At 41.9% G+C, this 21,971-nt stretch overlaps 1 protein-coding gene across 1 annotated transcript in view; it reads right to left on the reverse strand.

Moving 5' to 3' along the window:
- The window catches only part of UMODL1 (uromodulin like 1), a 66,271-nt gene extending 54,653 nt beyond the window's left edge, over positions 1–11,618 (reverse strand). Inside the window, exons 1-2 of the mRNA XM_048865842.2 lie at positions 11,241–11,618; positions 6,644–6,886 (exon numbers count right to left, since the gene is read on the reverse strand). Coding sequence (XP_048721799.2) covers positions 6,644–6,886; positions 11,241–11,337 — 340 coding nt within the window. The 5' untranslated portion in view covers positions 11,338–11,618. The remainder of the gene's footprint in view (positions 1–6,643; positions 6,887–11,240) is intronic.
- Between the last annotated feature and the right edge of the window lie 10,353 nt (positions 11,619–21,971).

Consider the following 21,971-nt stretch of genomic DNA (forward strand, 5'->3'; position numbering starts at 1 on the left):
GAGCTACACAGCTAACTCCCAGCTCTGCCACAGACGTCCCGTGTAATCATGGACAAAGCACTTCAGGTCCCCATCTGTGAAAGTGGAGCCTTTCTTTCACCTTTTTCTGCCTGGTCTATTTGGATTGTAAGCTCTTTGAAGCAGGGACTCTCTCTCTCAGTGTATTTGTACAGAAAGTAACACAATAGGTCCCCCAGTCAAAGTTGGGGACTGGCCCTTGGTCGGCCACCTCCCAAGCACCTCCTCTTGGGCAGACACAGCTTCCCAGCATTGGGTCTCTTTCCCCTCTTCCATGCCGTTTGTGAACTTTACCCAGTCTTTTTTGTGGCTAACACCATGCCACACCCAGAGCTGGCTTAATAACAGAAACAGTCCAAAAACAGTCTTCAGCACTCCCCAGAATAAATCCCTGCACCACAACCCAAAAGTTCATACTCCTGTCTAGCTCTTCTACCACATGCAGAGATCTTCCCATGTTTCCGTCTGCTTCCTTGACAAAATGTCACTCCGAGCCTTTCCTAGCAGGAGCTCAACCTTCTAGCTCTGGCTTCCTTCTCCTGCCAATGTCTCCCCTGTTCAGAGGGAGAAAACAGCATATTACACTGCTCTCCCCTCTGACAGCTCCTCCTGAGTGGCTGAGAGATAGAGGACACGCAGCCCTGCCCCACCCTACACTACAGAATTCCTTGATCCCACACCTTTAAAGAAACAGTGTCCTGGGTTTTCCCCATCCAACTATTAACTCCCCAGGACTGCTTCTTCTCTTCTGGCTTTGACCATTTCCTGCACCTTTGCTCACTCCAGTGTTCCAGGAACATGGTCTTCAGGCTCCCTATGAGCCTAACAGGCCAAAACACCCCTTTACAGGGACTTATTGTGCTATATGCTACCATATTACAAATAATAATAATAAGCTTCCCAATTCTGCAGACTACCACAAGCCAATGTTTATTGAACTTTTCTGAGCTTGGACTCAGAATTATGAACCAATCAAATCCTGAAACCAAGGCTCATTTTAAAAAAGTCTGAGGTTCAATACAGCTATTTCACACAGTTCTTTTTTTAGCATGTGAAACTGCAGCATAAACCATTAATGAGTCATGGGCAAGCGATGGGAATGCCACTGAGTTCTGGCTGAAAGCCATAGCATCCATTAATCTAGAATCTAAAGGTCATAATTTTTATATCAGCAGAGAAACAAAGATGGACTCACATCACATTTCTGTCTAATCATATAAGACACATTTGAAAATCAATTTATTCTCTCTACTGTAAGTATCATGGGAACAGTCACCCAGAACTAAGCGATCTGCAAAACAACATCATACTATCTGGGAGCAAACCAATGGTCTCCTGTCAGTAGAATTTCAGATAGTCTTTTCTTCTTCTATAACTTTACACAAATACTAAAGTAGAAATGCTGTTTCCATTGCCTAGCAACCAAAAGCTTAGTTACAAGCTTATTGCATATAATAACCACAATTCCTAGTTAGGCAGGAGAATCCTCTGGGATAGAGATGCTAAGGGACATGATTAGCTCAATATTAACCTCTCTCTGTCTCTCTACCTGATCAGGACTCATAATATACAGCTTTCTCCAAAACTTTCCTTACCATATCATCCTGAGCTGGCTTGAGGTTGCGATATAGCATAAGATCAAAGTACTGCGACTGTCACAGGGACCCAAATGTGAACTAACAGAGACAGGTTTCAGAGGAGCAGCCGTGTTAGGCTGTATCCGCAAAAAGAACAGGAGGACTTGTGGCACCTTAGAGACTAACCAATTTATTTGAGCATAAGCTTTCGTGAGCTACAGCTAACAGAGACAGATGATTATAGGCAGGGCTGCTGGCATCATGTATTATTAAAGTTGCCAACACTTTCAAAGACCCTGTGTTTTCAGTTACTTATGATTTTGCCATACTTTAACCATTTGGGATGAAATTTTCATACCAGGTGTCTGCCTGAGGCTGATTTGTTTTGTTTTGTTTTTTGCAGGGTAGGGAATTTTAGCCAGAATAGATCAGTAACTCCTGAGAATGAGGTTAGGGGAAAATACGTTGTTTTGCCCATGTTAAAAAATTCTGGCAACATTTTCTTTGAGAAGGACTAGCACCTCCATGCTTTGGAGCAGGGACTTGACATTTGCCAGGGGGGCCTTTGTGTCAGCGATGTGCCTTTTGACATCCCCGGGACAAGCTCAAATTTGGCCAAGTTGTAAGCCCCTGGGGAAAAAATGCACTTTGCACATGTTCACTAGAGACTTGTAGAGAGTCCCAGCTAGTGTCTCTGAAGGTTCCATCTGCACAGAGCATGCTCCAGCACAGGGCTGTGCAGGACTTTCCCTGCAATTGCTACTCTAGGCTGCTATGGGCCATGCCAGGTCAACCTTCCTGCTCTGTCCAGTGCTTTCCGTGACACCCCACCCCAGTCCTCCAAGCCACATGGAGGAGAAAGCTGCCTGATGCAAATCCAGAGGGACAAGAGCCAGACCAGGGTGGAATGAGAAGATTAGATAAGGAGCCTGGGGGGAAACTAGGACTGGAGTTTGGGGGAGGATGGGAAGGGAATTGGGGCCTGAGGACGGGGAATGGTTCTGGCTGAGCAAGGAGACTGGTACTGGGAGCCAGGGAGGTGGAAGTCTGCTGCAATCTTAAAAATCAGAAAGGTTGTCTATGCAATCTTAATGCGGCCCCTTTGTGCATATTTATCTATTATGATACAGTCTTTAATTATGTGATCTGATACTATTTTTCCACAGGACTCCTGCCTCAGTCAGTGCACAGAGTGGATAGTGCTCACTCACTTCATGAGCCGCTGTTCAGTATTTTCTTCTACCCTCATCGTTCAATGTGTGGCCTATTTACTGCATACTATTTACACTCTGCTCTGAAGACAGAACTATTGATTTCCTCAGGGGCTTGTCTATGGCGCTCATTACTATAGCATGAGGGCATCACAAATATTAATTCATTTTCTTTTGCAACACCCTTGTGAGGTGGGTGGGCTAGTAATATCTCCATTTTACAAATGGGAAACTTAAGTCACAAAGAGATTAAGGTCGAAAGTATCCACTCTTTTTGGGTGCCCAATTTGAGAGGCCTAGGACCTGATTTTTCAGCATATGTAGCATTAGACACCACTTCTTATGTTCAAAGTGCAGCTCCCATTGACTACAGTTGCAGCTGTGAGTATTCAGCTCTTCTGTAAATCAGATCCCAGGGTCTCAAGTCAAACACCCAGAAAATAAGGAACACACTGTTAGTGACGACCTTTGAAAAGTCTTAAGTGGCTTGCTCAGCACCTCATGGGAACTCTGCAGCACAGGAAGGGATAGAATCCAATTCTTCAGGGCAACATTCAACTGCTTGAACCATGAAACTATCCTTTCCCTTCCCACACTCCCCTGCCTTGTTCAATATACACCTTCCAACTTCTACAACAAATAAAGCAGAAGTCCAACAGACAACAGTTTCTTTTACTACACAACTCTGATTCCTCCCCAGAGCTGGTCCATCTTGTGTACTAAATGAGGCAGGGGTCCTGCGGAAAGAATAGTAAGTGATCATGTAATTAAAGACTCTTTTCTAACTCATACCCACAAGGGAGCTAAACATAGATTGCACAAGCAACTTTCATTCTGGCATTTCCTAACTTCTGAGTTCTTGACTTTGCAACCATATTAATGTTCTTTTAACATCTTTTCTTGCGTGTATAATATTGTCACAAAGGTGCAATTAACATTCAAAGGAGCTACTGAAGAAACCATACCAGTCATGTACTCCTAACCCTGCTCTCCACCCAAGTGTTCATAGAATCATAGAATCATAGAATATCTGGGTTGGAAGGGACCTCAGGAGGTCATCTAGTCCAACCCCCTGCTCAAAGCAGGACCAATCCCCAATCTGCCCAAAGCAGATCCCTAAATGGCCCCCTCAAGGATTGAACTCACAACCCTGGGTTTAGCAGGCCAATGCTCAAACCACTGAGCTATCCCTCCCCCCCAACAGAGAAAAGCCCCTAGGCCTGCCTTCCCAGGCAGAGGGATTTGATTGCTTATAAAAAGTAAAGGTGGGAAAATGGACAGGAATAGGTTGCACTCCAAGGCTAAGCACATAGAGAAAGCCACTGTGGATAACATGAGGGAAAAAACAATAGTCCAATGGCATGCAGTGCAGTAATTCCAGCAGTTCCAAATGTCCTCCTTTCATCATTTATTTAAGCGTTTGTCTAGACAGTGCATTACAATTCATGGAATTTATGACTAATGTCCTGAAAAGCACAGTAAGATGCCTGAATAATCTAATGCTAGAAATCATCTAGAAATTATGCAAATTCTTTAGCTTGTTAAAATACTCCCAAATTAATTTAAAAAGAATAGTCAAAATTATAGCATGCCATAAGCAAACATTTCCAGAGTATAGGTGTGCTAATTAATGGCATGGTGCTAATTAAAGGTTGGTTTGAGAACTGTATAACTAAACAGTGCAGGCAATTTCCATATATTTCAATATTGGTTTTGTTTTTAAAATTAAGTATATCATGGTAGATGTTGTTTGCACTAACACTGCTGCATCTGAACTGTTAGTTAAAGAAGCTTTTTGTTTTAAAAATATACATTAATTGCACAGGATATTTTTCAAAAGAGACTAGCGATTTTTGAATTTTTGAATGTCCAACTGAGGCTCTTTAAAAGGGCCTGATTTTCAGAAATGTGCATCCATCCCAAAACAGAGGCACCCAAAAACCACTAGTCACTTTTCAAACTCTTGGCCAAAATTAATTTTTGTTGGTTTGTGCTATATAAATAAATATCAACTATCCTCACTGCTACTCCGCCATGCCATTATTTGGTTAATTTTTTACACTGTAGAAGTGGTTCTTGAAGGAGGGATTTGATCTACAGTAGTTTTCCACCAACCTGATGTTTCTGCCTGGAAATTTTGTATAACCAACAGTAGTTTTCCACCAGCCCGAAGATACTGTCTGGAAATATTACAGTCTGTGGCCAAATTCTGCATTGATTTACACCCAGTACAAAAGACTGAAGTCAACAGAATTGCATGAAGGAATAAGTCAGGGAAGAATTTGTGTCTCACTATGCTTTTTTTCCCTTAGATTATTTTGAGAAAAAGGTGGGTTAAACACAGAGACCACTTTTATGTTCCAGTTATTTCAACTGAAATCTTACATTGCCAAAAAGAGTGATTTAATAAGCAATAAATGATCGACAACTTGCATAAACCGTTTGCAGTGCATGATATGGGATGGATTTTCAAATGCACCTCAGTGACTTAGAGCATAAGGGCTTATGTACACAAGAAAGTATAGTATAACCTGAATCATCTTTTAAACCAATATAGTTAAACCAGTGCAAAAGGCTGTGTGGACACATTTCAGTATTAAAGTGGCTTATTTCCATTTAATTAACTTAAAGTCAATTAGGAACAGGTTAATTAAACGGAAATAAGCCACTTTCATCACCAAAATTAGTGCCCACACAAACTTTTGCACTGGTTTAACGATATAGGAAAGCCACACCTTAAGTTATACCAGTACTTTCTTGTGCCTTTGAAGTCCCACTGAAAGCCAATGATACTTGGGCTCTCAAGTCACGGAGGTATGTCTACACTGCAGCTGGGAGCATGCTTCCTAGCCTGGCTAGACAGACACGCGCTCTCTCTCTTTGATCTAGCATGTTAAAAATAGCATTGTGGATGTTATGGCATAGGCATCGGCTTGGGCTAGCCACCTGAGTAAAAGCCCACCCAGATACCTGGGGTCCATACGCAGGTAGCTAGCCCCTGCTGCAAAGTCTGCACTGCTATTTTTAGCACACTAACTCAACCCCTGTTAGTGCACATCTGTCTTCCTGAGCTGGGAGGCTGCAATGTAGACATACCCTTAAGTACTTCTGAAAATCCCACCCACTGTCTCTAAGGAACTCAATGTATCTGTAACCTTCGGGAGTTTTTTAAAACATGGATTTATTGTTGACAACAAGCGGCCCTGTGCAAAACGTTCAACGTGGTCTGACGGCAGGTGAAACATATCAGATTTGGAGTTTTGTTACAAACCAGAAAGTCAGATCAGATTCAGTGAAAGGTTCACTGCATTTTCCAACTTTTCAAGCAAACCTGGGACAACTTGTGGATTCATGAAGGAGTCATGACAGCAGGCAGCTGCTGCATAAGTTTTCCTTTGAATTTTTAGGTTCATTTGAACTCAAAATTCAAAGCACAACTTGAAGAGGGCCGGGAATTGCCATGGCTCCAAATTCAAGCAAATATTAAAATAAGTCCTCGTGAAATTAAACCGGCATGTTTCCAGCAGTCCTGACTGATAGCCCTGTAAAATGAAGTCATACACAGAACAGGTACAGCACCAAGCAATGACTGTGCAAGCTACTCCACACTGCTCTACTAATGTGCACCAACCCTGACACATACAAAGACAAGCTGTATACGTGGCAAAGTAATGCATTTCCAAAATGGACATTTTGAACCAAATTTACCGATGACCTACTGATGCAACTCAGCGGTTGCAATGGACTGGCACCAGCAGTGAACTTGGCCTTTTGAGTCAAAATCTACAATCACCTAACAAAAGGAATATTTATTTAAATAATTATTCTAATACTTACATAAAGTGCAATAGAACCCAACTTGTTCATACCCTTCACAGCAATCTGTAAAATTCATAATCTCAGGGACTTCAATGATGTGATACTGAGTTTTATAAGACGTCTTAGGACAAACCATCCACGGAATCCATCCTCCACAAGAAGTGTGTTTCTCATATGACTTTTGGTAGGCAGCCATTTTAGACACAGTTTTAGTCACGCTATAGTTGCACAGATGGTAGCCTAGCAAGGAGAGGCCTTTTTCTAAAAAATAGAAAAAATTAAAAAATCAGGGTTAGCTGCTAGCATTACAGAATGAGTTTCCTTCAGTGTTTAGATGTAAACTGGGTTATGATATAAGAAAAAAGAGCCATTTAATGAATGATTGATTCTCAGAAAGGCCATTATTAGAAAGAATGTTACTGGAGAAAGTGGACAGGTGAAGTTTGCTGATGGCAATTAGTAGTGGGAGTTTTTTTGGTTAGTAAAAACTATGCAGTTTGTGAGAAGCTCCAGATAAACATAAATGCCTTGAGAGATTGGGCAGAACAATAGCAATATAACTTGAATAAATGTTATGGACATTAACAAAATTAGTCTAAAATTCACATGTGAGCTAAGGGACTCAGAACATCTTTGATTTTTCTGAGGAAAAAGACAAAGTTCATAGTGTCTGGAAACGTAGAAATCAGAAGTGGGAGAAGCTCATTAGGTTTTTTATTTTTCCCTTGTGTGCTTCATCCCATCTTATTTTCAGTGCCTCAACAACATCCTTTGAAAGACTATACTAGAAGACAAGAGCATGGTGACCCCACAACGTTTGCAGACATCTTTCCGCTGACAAGCATTCCCAGAAGACCATGTCACTGGACTTTCCATTTTACCCTTCTAATTTTTTAGTGGCTCATCAATATAAATCCTATGAATCAGACCTCAGCTGTTATAAATTTGCAGAGCTCCACTGATTTTAGTGAAGCTATGCCAATTTATACTGAGGGTGAAAATCTGACCCTATGTCTTTTGAGACCTGAAATCAGTTTAGATGAGGGTAAATTTAACAGGGCCTCCATAAAGCCATGTGTTAAATTAAGCCTCAAATCTCTGCTTCTTAAGCCCTGACCTTGATCTTAGCAGTCATCTTCAAAATCTTAAACAGGCCTGCTGTAGAAGGAAAACAACAGAGATGAGCTAGCATGGATTAATGGGAGGTTGTTGATGAATTGCATTTGATGTGGGATTCACAAAAAGAAAGATTACAGATCATGACAAGTTTTCCTTAATGACACAACCCAAAATTTGCTCCCAATTAGAGGGACAGATAACTTGAGAGAGAAGTATTTTGTTTTTATGCTGTCTCAAGTAAAGGCTTAGTGGTGATGCTTGGCTAAAGTCTTTGTTTTATTAAAGTAGAAGTTATGACCGATACAATTATAATGTGTGTCAGTGTATTATAGATCACTTTATAAAAGAGGATCTTTTCAGTCCTCAATCCTGAAAAACCCTTATGTGTGTGCTTGCCTTTACTCTCAATGGGACTACTCGTGTGAGTAAAGTGCTGCACATTCAGAAATGCTGGCAGCATCAGGGCCTTCCTACGGATGGAATTGGTATTTATAGTATTTTCAGCGGACTTATTTCAGATTATGAGAAAACAGTTTTAAACATTCAAATACTTAATTTGATAATAAAATCAACTGACTTATCTGAAAAGCTTAATGGGTGAATCCCAATCACGTGCAACAAAATGAAAGTATCAAGAGGGGTCATTAAAAAAAGGTAGACTAGCAAGGCAAATGAAATATAGTATTTAATTAGAGTAAAATTGTAAGTAATTTTATTTAGGGTTGTATGATAGGCAACATGATTTCCTCTTGAGCTTTTATAAAAATGGGAGGGGTGACGTTTGGAAATGTGAAAAGAATAATCAGATAAATACATTTATACTGGTATAACTTTACACACAGAGAAAGATGGAAGGGGCTTTTAATAAGTTAAATGTGAAGTGGATACAGAAATCAAAGTGTGGTGGGGCTGCACCTTTCAGGGCTCTCAGAGAACTGTGGTCAGCCAAACAGAAGCATGCAATCAAAATATGTACAGTACAAATGACTCAGAGATGACAAAAAAATAGATAAACTAATTCAGTGTAAAAATTTTAGATGCTGGTCCTTATACATCACATTTTCAAACACACACACACACCCCAAAAAACATGCTCACCACATTTGTAAGCAAACGGTACCCTGTATTTGTGCGCACATAAATGTGTAATTGAAAATTTGGTGGGTTCATTTTTAAGAGGTCTGTTTGGAAAGCTGGAACTGAGGGCCAGATCCTCAGCTAGTGTAAGTCAGTGTATATACACAGAATTCAATGGAGCACCATTGACTTACATCCATGAAGGATCTGGCCACAGACCACTTGTCTGATTGTGAGCAATTCATTTAATCTCTCTCTCTGCCTCAGTTCTCCAGCTATAAAACAGGGATAATGCTACCTGACTCGGGTGTTGTGAGCATAAAATAATTATGGCATTCAGACTTTACTGGGATGGAGGAGGCCATACATATAGATGGAGTCTGCTCCTCGGTTTCATAGATCAAAATTGTGATGTTCAAGAATTGCAGTGTTACAATTTAAAATGTTAGGATTGTGTGGGCTGTTCTGCATGCCCCCAGCCACCCTCATCACCATGACAACAGTGCTCAGATCTCACTGCCATGAGTGTGGTATAAGAACCTGAACAGAACAGCACAATGAGATAAGAGGAAGGTTAAAGATATATGTCCTCACATCCAGAGCTGAAAAGACAGTCTAAAGATATCATTACAAATCTAAAGCTTCCAGGGCAACCAAAACCAGTTTGGGATTTGTAGCAACATTCAACATATATACTGATATGAAATCTAGAAAGTAAAATGGTACAGATGTTTGAAAACCAAGTGAAAGTATATAATTAAAAAGCACTGATGTCAGGCCAGATGTATGCAATTCAATTTTATGGCTATTTCACTAGGCATGGGATGAAACTGCCAGAGCCAAGAAAGCAGGTTTGAGGGATTCCCATGAGAGTGTAGAAAGATGCACTTCTAAAGAGACCGAACCAAAGCTAACAGAAGCAAGCACAGTTCCAGCTTCTCTTTCTCTGAAGCTAGATCAGGCCCACAGTGCAGTCTAATTTAAAATAACGCTTGTTACTATGAGAGCTCAGTTCTCTGGGGACAGCAGTTTCTCCTGAGCACTGTGGCTTAGCACAATTTGGTCTGTTCAGCAAATTGGCATTCTTTGCTCATTAGCTCCCAATCAGCAGGAATTAAAGTGTACGGGATGTGTTTCTGCCAACTCACGATTGAAATTACTAGCAAAGCACATAATCATCTGAAGTTACTTCTGTTACATTAGATCTGTCATCTTTGAGCATTTCAGTTTTCATTTTAGCAATCTCAAGCATGGGCAGGCAAAGTACGAAGCTCTTATACTAAAGGAACAACAACAAAAGCAGCAATGTGACTATTTTATTATAAGAGGTGAGCTGCATTGGTTAGTCAGTATTCAGCTCAGACTCTGAATTAGGAATAGGCTGTGTTTTGATTTCATGATCAAGACCAATCAGGCCTGGTATATGGGATCATGGTCAAATTTACCGGTGCCAAAAACTTCTGAGTTGTTCATGCTAGATTTTCATCCGAAATTGTGGAAAACTCACAAGATCAACTGTTGTCATGTTGGGCTGAAATTTGCAAGAATGCTTGAGATCAAAAGCCAACCATGAACTAGAGACAAAGTCCTTAATTGCTTTGATGTGACCTACAATTAAACCCATGTGGGTGGGTCCTAATCCAGGGGATTCAAACAACTGCTCTGTCCTCCAAAATTTGAAAAGATTTGAATGAAAGGTTCTGTTTTCTAGGCTCTCATATCTGAAAACCTCAAACATTTTTTTGAAGCAAGCACAAAAAGATCTCTGTATCTTCAGCCTTTCCCCCCTTCTGTAGGGGGATTTTTTAAAATGTGATTTTTGGTAGGGTTATTGAGGAAAAATCCATGATTAAGAAATGGGTTATATATTTTGGCTGAGAATTTCAAAGCCACCGAGGCAATTTTTAAAAAATAAACAACAAAACCCCAGCCAAAAATTAAAAGCTGTTCAAATCTAAATAAATAATAAATTAGTCTAGAAATTAAGAGTAAACTAGGAATTAAAACTGGTGCTCCAAAGCCAGAAATTTTCATGGTCACTTAGTTGGATTATTCCCATTCACAGCCGATAACTGAGGGTGAGAGTTAAAGATGTGCCATCTATACTCTCGCCTTTGCCACCTCATACATCTCTAGAAGTTTGCTAGTTTTAATTTGTAGATACTCCTCAAGACAAGGAAAAGGATTTTTCATTAAAATCGGCACATGACTAAGCATAAAGCTGCAGTTCGAACCTCTCTTTTCTGGCTAAAGGGAAATGACAGGTTTTCTTAATTGGGGGATTCTTATGTGGTCAATGAGACAAAGCTGGGTTTCTATAGAGCAGAAACAATCACTGGTTCATTTAGCATAAAGGGACATCTCATCATATCCAAACTAAAATACCCAACATTTCTCAGCTTCATCGTGCATTACTCACCTGTAAAGACATTTCCTTTCCCTTGCCCTGTGGCTGTCCAGAGAATGAAGACAGAAATAACAATGATCCTGGTCATTGTACCAGCAAAGATTGGCATCACTCTTCTTATTTCTTTGTTCCCAGGGAACAAAAACCCAGTTGTTATTACATCCAGATTTTTGGAATAAGGAAAAACTTTCCTCTGTTTTTCTCCTTTGCAAATGGGTGATGACAACTGGCTTCTGAACAAAGAGAAAATCCAATGGGTATTTCACCTCTGTAGTCTCATTAATGCTTTCCCCATGGAACCCTTGCATCTCAATTACCGAGCCTACCAGTGCACATCTTGAACCATCCAATGTAGTCATTTACCAAACAAGATATTAGAAAAACTGCTGCACTGGTCCACGTCTTTCCTTCTCAGCACTAACCCCCTTCTGTGCCTTGAACATCAGACAGACAGGAACCAGATCTCACACACTTGACTCTACCTCAGCATTCATTTTAAAGCCAATTTTGATTCTGGCCAAATCAGAGCTGATGTTATATTATAGTTCACACCTGGAAATTATTGGCCTCCGAGATTCTGCTTCTTGAAGTCAAAGTGATTAAAAATAACTGGATATGTTAAAATAATGCTTCCCTCCTAACTTTAAGCTTCCTCCCTGGCTGCTTTTAGTGCCTCCCTCATTTTGTTGTGACCCCACTGTCACGCATGTTGCTGGCCGAGTGAGAGCTAGAATAGGGCTGGGCAGCGATAGGGCAGGATCAGGTTATATATAATGAAATTTGGGCATCCAGAACCCCTTTCTTTTCACCATCTAAAACAGGAATGTAAATTGCAAAGACAAATGTATCCACACCCTTCAAACACAGGGTGCACATTTCAACGTGCAAGCACAGAAATTGTTCTCTCTCTTTTATTGCAAAACAAAAACAAAAAAACCCCACAAATCCTCACTAATGAAATGTTATAACTGAGATTTCAGAATGAAGCCTGGAAAGTTAGTTATGGTATGCCTACACCACACAAATATATTAATACATAAATACAGTAGAACACCAGAGTTACGAACACCAGAGTTACCAACTGACCGGTCAACCACACACTTCATTTGGAACTAGAAGTACATAATCATATACCAGCAGAGGGGGGTGGGGGAAGCAAACGCCATACAGTGCTGTGTAAACTACTAAAAAAATAAAGGGAGAGTTTAAAAAAAAGATTTGACAAGGTAAGGTGTTTCTTTGCTTCTTTCATTTTAATTAAGATGATTAAAAGCCGCATTTTTCTTCTGCATACTAAAGTTTCAAAGCTGCATTAAGTCAATGTTCAGTTAACTATTTAAAGAACAACCATAATGTTTTGTTCAGCGCTACAAACATTTCAGAGTTCCGAACAACTTCCATTCCCAAGGTGTTCGTAACTCTGACATTCTACTGTAAAGTCATATAGCAATAGTACCAATTACTACCAGTGCGAAAGAGAACCAGGTAAAGTTTCTATGGTGACCACAATTGTGAATTTTCCAATTTGTGTGTGTTTAAGATCTCAGCCACAACAATGCAACCATACATCTTTGAACAATTACCTTGTTAGACCACTCAAGCTAAATCGGTTTAGGCCTCCAGGTAACACGCAGAGGCAATGAGTGATCCAATAAGTAATTTATTTCCCTCTGACTCAGTACTGAGCCAGAGCTCCAGCATAGTATTGAGGAAACCTAGCTGCTGTTGGCTCTACTCATTTGTTTTGATGCATGAGATTTAAAAACTTAGAGCAGGTTGGGAAAAAAATTCCCTAGAAAATTGAGACCAAAATGAAAAAAATTCATTTTCATCTAAACTTCCCACTAAAAATTTTGTTTTTTTCGTGGAAACTCAAATATAAAAAAAAAAATTCAGCCCCAAAACAATCTTTTGAGTTGGAAATGCTGACACAGTGTCTCATGGGAGTCGTAGTTTGGGTGCATCATGCTCCCATTCTTCTCTGTAGGCCAGGCTCCCTAGTTGGGCAACGGCTCCCATGATGCACTATGGTGTCTCCTCTTAGAGATGGGAGAATTATGAGAATCCCTCAGCACCATGCAGCATGGTCGTCTGGCCAGGAAGCCCAGCCCACAGAGGAAAAAGAGGATGCAACTGAACTACAACTTCCATGAGGCACCCTAAGCATAATTTCCAAATAGAAATATTTTGGGATTGGGGTGTTCATTTTTTCACTAAAAAGCCAACATTTCCCGCTGAAAGTAGACTCTTCGTGAAAAAATTTTGTTTTGCCAAAAGCTCAACTTTCTGTCAAAAAAATGTTGACAGAAAAATTATAACTAATCCTAATAGAACTTAAGTCCTGACTTACGGTCATTAAAAACTCCATAGTACTTTTGGAAGAACAGAGAATGTTCTATGCAATGTCCTGTAAAGATTCAAATGTAGGTAATTACATTCTGCCAACCTATATTTCCACTGTGGTTTCAAGTACATGTGGTATTCCTCACTTACTAACCTAGACTGTTGTATAGTGTTACTTTAAAACAGCCACAGTATTCCAGAGTTGGCTGCATAACAACTGTCACCTTATCCATCTCTGACTTCTGAACCTAGAATTTCTGTAGCTAAAGCACGAGCCTCTGTATCTTGCAGTAGAGAACTAATGCTCCCAATTCTGAAAAACTTAGGCACATGCTTGAATTTATGCTCTGTTCTCCTTTGCTCAGCAACAATTCCCAGGGCTTCCTTTTAGACTCTTCCTTCTCCTTCCCTAGAGGAAAAACAGCATCTATAGGCCCTCCTATCTTTCTTAAGAGGCCTACTTAAGCCACTTGACTGCAAGTCATGTGACCTTGTTGTTTTTCACCACCTGCGGAGGCTAGCTAATTGTGTCACAGCTGAGGCCAAGGTCCACCTCCCCATAAAGATCCAGCCACTCTGTGACAGCATGTAATGCTTCCTGGGGGGTAACTCAGGGTTGTGAGGCACTTCAGTATCACCTGCCCTATGTGTGAGGAAGTCTTGTCAGCACCTGCCAGGGATCAGCTCCCCAATTCCACCAACACAAGCACTCCCCTCTAAGTGTTGCAGGACCTGCTTTCATTCTACAGGTTAGCAACAGGCACGCTCCAATCCTCAAGCTCTCTACGTGTCTCCCTGGAGTGTCCAGTCTCTGACCCACTGGACACTCTCAGTATTTGCTGATTCACTGCTCCCAGGGGAGCAGTACATTCCAGCTTATCAGTTCCATCTCAGATCACCACTCTACCAAACACACACGGCACTGAGATTTGCTTATAATGAAATCAAGAATAAGTTTAACAACTCACAGAGATTCAAAGTAATAGCAAGAAGTAGTATTGGAAACAGATGGTTACATATAAAAGAAAGGTTTCAGAGTAGCAGCCATGTTAGTCTGTATCCGCAAAAAGAACAGGAGTACTTGTGGCACCTTAGAGACTAACAAATTTATTTGAGCATAAGCTTTCGTGAGCTACAGACTAACGTGGCTGCTACTCTGAAACCTGTCATTATGCAACGCACTGAATTTAGCCGTATGGAGTGGAAATCCATCAACTTCATGAAAAACTCGTACAGAGGCATGCATCCGATGAAGTGAGCTGTAGCTCACGGAAGCTTATGCTCAAATAAATGTGATAGTCTCTAAGGTGCCACAAGTCCTCCTTTTCTTTTATATAAAAGAATGTCATAACACTCATTCAAGAGCTGAGACTTAATTAATGAGATACTCTCAAGTCTCACAGAGTTTGGCTCACGCAAAATCCTTGCAGCACTTTTCAGTCAGGCTTCGCTGTGATCCTCCTTTCATGAAAGTAAGGCCTGTTCTATGCTACAAAGTTAGGTCAGTGTAAGTTGCCTTGCGTCAATCTATTGATGCATGTGTCTATACTCAAATTTGCCTCCTGCCAACATAAGCACCCTGTTACGGCAACGCAGTAACACCACCTCCCTGAGTGGCACTGAGTGATGGTCGATGAACTGTGGTTGACGCAGTGTGAGTGTATACACTCTGTTACCTGTGTCAACCCTGTCAGTCCTTCAGTAGCTCTCCCACAATGTTTGACAACTGACGGCTCTGATCACAGTTGTGAACTCCACTGCCCCGGGGTCAGAGAAATAGAAAGACACACCACACCTTTTAAAACTCCCGTGTATTTTTGAAGAGCCTTTTCCTGATTGCCCAGCCCAGTGAGCACGCCTAGCAGCTCTCCATTGTTGTGTGAATTGTAGCTGACGATGCTGGCTACATGCTTCAGATGAGCTCCTGACTGGAGTAGACAGGAGATACTGGATCTCCTGGGCCTGTGGGGAGAAGAGGTTGTGCAAGTACAACAATGGATGAGTCATAGAAATGTGGACATCAATAAGCAGATTGCATGGGGGAATCAGGAGAAGGGCTAGAACAGGGACCAGCAGCAGGGCTGCGTGAAAGTGAAGGAATTGTGTCAGGCATACTAGAAGGCCAGGGAGGCCAACAGTCGAACTGGTGGTGAGCTGCAGACCTGCCCCTTTTACAATGAGATTCATGCCATACTTGGAGGAGACGCCATGAGCACCTGGCAGAGTATTATACATACCTCCCAGAAGCTCAAGGCACAAACACCTGCCATGAACACTGAGGAGGAGGAAAATGGAGTTCCATAAGCCAGGACTCCACCGCAGTCTGGTCAGTCCTGGCAGCTGAGTATGGGAGAGCCTGATGCAGGGGAAGGAACATCAGGTAAGTGTGTGAATGTTTAAATGTACAGATGGTGCCTGACCCCACCTTAGCAGGACACAGGTATAGATTTTTCATCAATGTGCTCAACTAGAAGAAGTAGAGTACAACAAACAGAGGTATTGGTGTAATCTGCTTTTCATTCCCCTGCAGGGTAAGCGGAGCAGTTTGTTTACCTACACAGGGATGTACCTTGAAATCCTCCTGAGAGATCTCAACGAAACTTCCATGGAGGCACTCTGTAATCCTCACCTGAAGATTTCTAGGGATGGCAGCCTTATTTCCTCCTTTGTGCTAGGACACTTTCCCACACCATTCTGTGATGACTTTGGCAGGCACTTTTGCAGTAAACAAGTTAGTGGCATATAGGCCCAGGTGGCTTCAGGACACCAGCAGCAGCTGTGGTCTCTGTGCCTTTGTTACCCTCCGGAGTGAGATATCAACTGAAATTGCCACCGCCTATGGAAAATGGTGCCAGTATTCAGCACCATTGCCTTATGCTCGTATTCATAGAAACAGGGGCTTAAACTGTATTGTTTCATGCAGCTGAACAACTCCTTCCTCATTCTCCCCCTCCTCTCCTGCCTCTGGTGGGCCAGACTCACCATGGCTTGGACTGGAGAACAGTACTGCGTGCTCCAAAGCTGAAGTTTCAATAAGCATCTCTTGTTTAAAACTTTGGGGAGAACAAGGGAAGGATGTTCTGAAACTTCACATCTGCTTTCCATTATGACCATAAATCCAATGATACATCTGTGTGTTTCAGCTGTAGCTGCTGTGGCCTTGAGGGATTCCCCTCCACACACACTGAATGCCAAACTATGATAAGGAGGAGAAAGAGGAAGAGGACTCAGGAGGACATGTCCTCCGATATCTCACAAGGCAGTGCTGCATCTGACAGTGAACAGAGGGCCTGGATGGTGAACATTTCAGTCAGCCCAGATAGGGCAAATGCAGACAGGAGAAAGACCCAGGAGTTCCAGAGGAATAGGAGTGGGAGATGCACCAAGATATAATGGGGCTTCTCCAACAGCAAACACAGATGCTGCAGACTGTGGTTGACCTACAGGTTCAATAAGCAGAGGCTCGCCACCCTTTGCAGTCAGTGGAGAACTCCATTTTAGCACCTCCCTGCATCCCACAACAATCAATGGGGCATCGGGGCCACATTCCTACTCCTATCTCTCCACACAGGGTGATAGTTACAAATCACAAATTCACATACACTGACCTGTGAAAGCCATGGTTGGCGTTTATATATAGCTGAAACAGACATGAATGTTCTTCCCCCTTGTTAAGTTCTGTTCCATTCATTTATTTCAGAAGTTTCTATTGTATTTGTTTTTCAATTGCAGAGAGGATTTTTGCACTGGTTTTGGTATGCACTAAAATCTGTTTTGTTGGAAAATAATTCATCGTTATGATGTCACAATGTACGCTGCAGAATGCTTAGCACTGCTGAAAACACCCACTACTGTTCTTGTGCAGAGCTCCAGAGCTCATAGGATCAGTGACAAACACGGCGTAATAATTATAATGTACAGAGAGCACCACAAAATGAATAGGTGCATTAACAGTGTTATATCATAGCTGTACAGCAAGCGCCACGCCATTCCCTACAGCCCCCAGAACTTTAGGACCACAGCCCACCACACCACATTACTGTGGCCCATGGTTAAAGTGCTTTTTCAAGGCATGGTGAGAAAGTCCTGCCCACACAGTGAAATAATAGTGTTACAAACTGGTCACACAAAGACAACCACATACCAGCCGAAGCCTCTGCCAAGAGTGACACATGTTTAGCTGCCATGGTTACACACACCATGTTTAGAGCCAGCAACTGTTCACAAACTTAGTTAATAGTTCTAGTGCAGACAGGAACTAAAGCTAAACATCTAGTTTTCCCAAATACCTCCAGGACCCTCTACTGTCCAGAAGCCCCATGTCATGAACATACGGCCAGAGGCAGCAATACTTTAGCCCCGCTTCTGCACCAGGGAATCCTCCTGCAACCTCTTCAAGTTAAACCTGTCTTTTCCCTGCAGCTCAGTGGGGGACTGTGTTCTCTTTCCCTCTCCCTACTCAGAAACTCTCCTTTCCACTGCTGCACCCTTCACTTCATGAATGCCGCAGCCTTGCTGCCTCCTCTCCCTGACATTGTTTCAGCATTGCCAGCTCTCCTGTATTTGGTGGTTTTCTTAAAGCCCCAGCTCCTGGAGTTATGTGATTTCAGCAGGCTCTCTGGATTCATTGTGTGAAAAAGTAAGTTTCTAGCCCTTCAGGGTTGTGGGGGGGAAAGCTTAAAAATTTGATCCCTAAAGGGTCCAAAACCAGAAAGTGAATGGAGAGAACTCCCACATTATTATTTTTTAAATCTTTTCATTTTTAAGCCAATCTAATGTCTTTTGAACACTTGGGGTTGACAATACTGGTGCTGGAGTCTTCTGTTTTCCCTCTCACACCTGTCCTGGGAGCACCCTGGTCCTTACTGTCCCTACTATTGCTGAGTCCCTTCTTCCCTCTCTCCACTACTTCCTGTTCCTCTTTGCAACAGCTCCACTTACTAACCCATTTCCCTTGCCTGTTCCCCTCTGCCCCGCCTCTTACCCTGACTCCTCTCGAGCTATTTTAGACCCCCGCACCAAGCACCTCCCTCCCTTCACCTTGTCCCTTTTCCCACCCCCCACTCCCAACTGGTGTAAACACCAAGGAATGATAATTATTTAGACCAATATAATGGGGTAACAGGACAAAACTAAGAAAGAGAAATAACTGTCAGGAAACCCTTTCCAACAATCGAGTCTGTTAGGCTGTGGGATGACATTTAAAAATTAGCCGGCAAAAAGAACTAGCGTGTACTTTAGGGAATAATCATAAATTGGCAGAGAAATGGTCAAATAGCTCTTTTCCCATCTCTGGCTTCTCAATTCTATTTTTAGTTTAATATCACACAGCTCCAGTGAGAAGCCAAAACTAGTAGAGGAACCTGTTTTCATCAAGAGCGGCCTGATATTATTCAGTGATAAATATGTTTGAATTTACCAGATATATTTGGCTGCAGCAGTAGGATGGCATCCTGCACCAGTGAGGTCAATTTGAATTTTCTTATTTACTTCAAGGGGAGCAGCATCAGACCCTTAGCAGGAAGTAGTGGATTTTTTTATTCTTTGCAGGGTCACTCACAAGAGCATAATGCTACCAAATATGATCTATAATAATCAAAGTTAACATCTGAAAAATTAAACCTTTCTCCTTTCGTAAGCCAGGTATAGAAGGAAGATGATATGTGCTTATTTTTAATATACAATACCGCTTTACCTCCCTGTGGCCTTAAAAAAGCCAGAGGTAAACGAAGGCTAACACTGTATTCCCACACATACCATTACTCACCACAGCGGGGTCAAATGCTGGAGTGACTTATATGCTCTGCAGCTCCATTTACTTTAATAAGATAGTACAGGATGCATATCATTGCAAAATCGGGCCCAACTTTTTAATGCACATTATTACTATCAGACCTTTGGGGTCATTCCTCTGTAGTGTAACTCCACTGAAGTCAACAGACTTACACCAGAGATGAATGTGCTCGGTAAATCTTGCTAGTTGATATAAATAAGCTGATCTTCTACAAATAAACTTCCTGCAGTAAAAAAAATAATCATTCCTATCATTCAAGATTCAGACCTGCTCCATTTCCTTTCCTGTTTCAGAAAATCAATTTTCATAACTGGCATCTTTGCCTAATTTCATAAGCAGTGAAATGTAAGTTTCCAGAATCCTTCTTCACACTCATTCCCCAGAGCTAGGGCACTAGCTTGGGACTTGGGAGATCTGTGTTCATTTCCCACCTCTGCCACAGACATACTGTGTGACCTTGGGCCAAGTCTATGCTAGACCTTTTGCCTGTGTAGTAATGTCATTTAGGGGTGTGATTTGTTTGCAACATTTCAATACCAACAGAAGCCCTTGTTATACTGGCATTAAAGTGCTTTTGCTGGTATACTTTAGTTTGTTCGGGGAACCAGTATAAGTTATAGTGGCAAAAGCACTGTGTCTACGCTACGATGGATGGTTTGCTGGTATAGTTATACTGGCAAACCTTTTCTAGTGTGGATCTGGCCTTAGTCCTGTTGTGCCTCAGCTCCCCATGTGTAAAATGAGGATAATACCACTGACCTACCTGACTGGAGTGTTGTGAGGATATGTATATTAGAAATTTTGAGGCACTCGGATACTACAGAAATGGGACTGAAGTGACTGACAGACAGACAGTGATATACCCAGAAAAGTCCCCACATATAGAACAGTCTCTTACTGTATTAAATTACTTGCTCTTTTTTTAAACCAAACCACGTTTCCATGGGCAAGTTGTTTTGTTTTTCCTCTAATATGCACAGCTGTATAAAAATGATTCATGAGGATAAAAGTTCTTATTGGTAGCAGCAGAAAAAAAATCCCATGAGTCAGGAGCAGGTCATGCTGAACATCTGACTGATCTTATCTCTCTGAGTGTACCAAAATTGTGTAATTTGGAGGTCATCAAAGTGCTCATTTTCTGTAGTTCTTTGATGGAACAATCCTGCTTAAAATGCAGACCTTACAAAACCAAAAACTATTGCTCAGACCTCCCACTATATTTAGGAAATACTGCTAGAAAGAAGCAGACATCCTTTTGAAAAGGTCTTATACATGAAATAGTGCTGTTATTTTTTTGTTTGCTCTCGATAAAAAACAACAGCGTTCTCAATAGGAAAGCAATCAGAGGGACGGATCTTAAACATAAAAAAGAAGCTTACAAGAAGTGGAAGGTTGGACATATGACCAGGGAAGAGTATAAAAATATTGCTAGGGCATGTAGGAATGTTATCAGGAGGGCCAAATCGCACCTGGAGCTGCAGCTAGCCAGAGATGTCAAGAGTAACAAGAAGGGTTTCTTCAGGTATGTTGGCAACAAGAAGAAAGCCAAGGAATGTGTGGGCCCCTTACTGAATGAGGGAGGCAAACTAGTGACAGAGGATGTGGAAAAAGCTAATGTACTCAATGCTTTTTTTGCCTCTGTTTTCACTAACAAGGTCAGCTCCCAGACTGCTACGCTGGGCATCACAAAATGGGGAAGAGATGGCCAGCCCTCTGTGGAGATAGAGGTGGTTAGGGACTATTTAGAAAAGCTGGACGTGCACAAGTCCATGGGGCCGGACGAGTTGCATCCGAGAGTGCTGAAGGAACTGGCGGCTGTGATTGCAGAGCCATTGGCCATTATCTTTGAAAACTCGTGGCGAACCGGGGAAGTCCCGGATGACTGGAAAAAGGCTAATGTAGTGCCAATCTTTAAAAAAGGGAAGAAGGAGGATCCTGGGAACTACAGGCCAGTCAGCCTCACTTCAGTCCCTGGAAAAATCATGGAGCAGGTCCTCAAAGAATCAATCCTGAAGCACTTGCATGAGAGGAAAGTGATCAGGAACAGCCAGCATGGATTCACCAAGGGAAGGTCATGCCTGACTAATCTAATCGCCTTCTATGATGAGATTACTGGTTCTGTGGATGAAGGGAAAGCAATGGATGTATTGTTTCTTGACTTTAGCAAAGCTTTTGACACGGTCTCCCACAGTATTCTTGTCAGCAAGTTAAGGAAGTATGGGCTGGATGAATGCACTACAAGGTGGGTAGAAAGCTGGCTAGATTGTCGGGCTCAACGGGTAGTGATCAATGGCTCCATGTCTAGTTGGCAGCCGGTATCAAGTGGAGTGCCCCAAGGGTCGGTCCTGGGGCCGGTTTTGTTCAATATCTTCATAAATGATCTGGAGGATGGTGTGGATTGCACTCTCAGCAAATTTGCGGATGATACTAAACTGGGAGGAGTGGTAGATACACTGGAGGGGAGGGATAGGATACAGAAGGACCTAGACAAATTGGAGGATTGGGCCAAAAGAAATCTGATGAGGTTCAATAAGGATAAGTGCAGGGTCCTGCACTTAGGACGGAAGAACCCAATGCACAGCTACAGACTAGGGACCGAATGGCTA

The sequence above is a fragment of the Caretta caretta genome, chromosome 1 (genome assembly GCF_965140235.1).
Source record: "Caretta caretta isolate rCarCar2 chromosome 1, rCarCar1.hap1, whole genome shotgun sequence".
In the NCBI taxonomy this organism is placed as follows: domain Eukaryota; kingdom Metazoa; phylum Chordata; order Testudines; family Cheloniidae; genus Caretta; species Caretta caretta.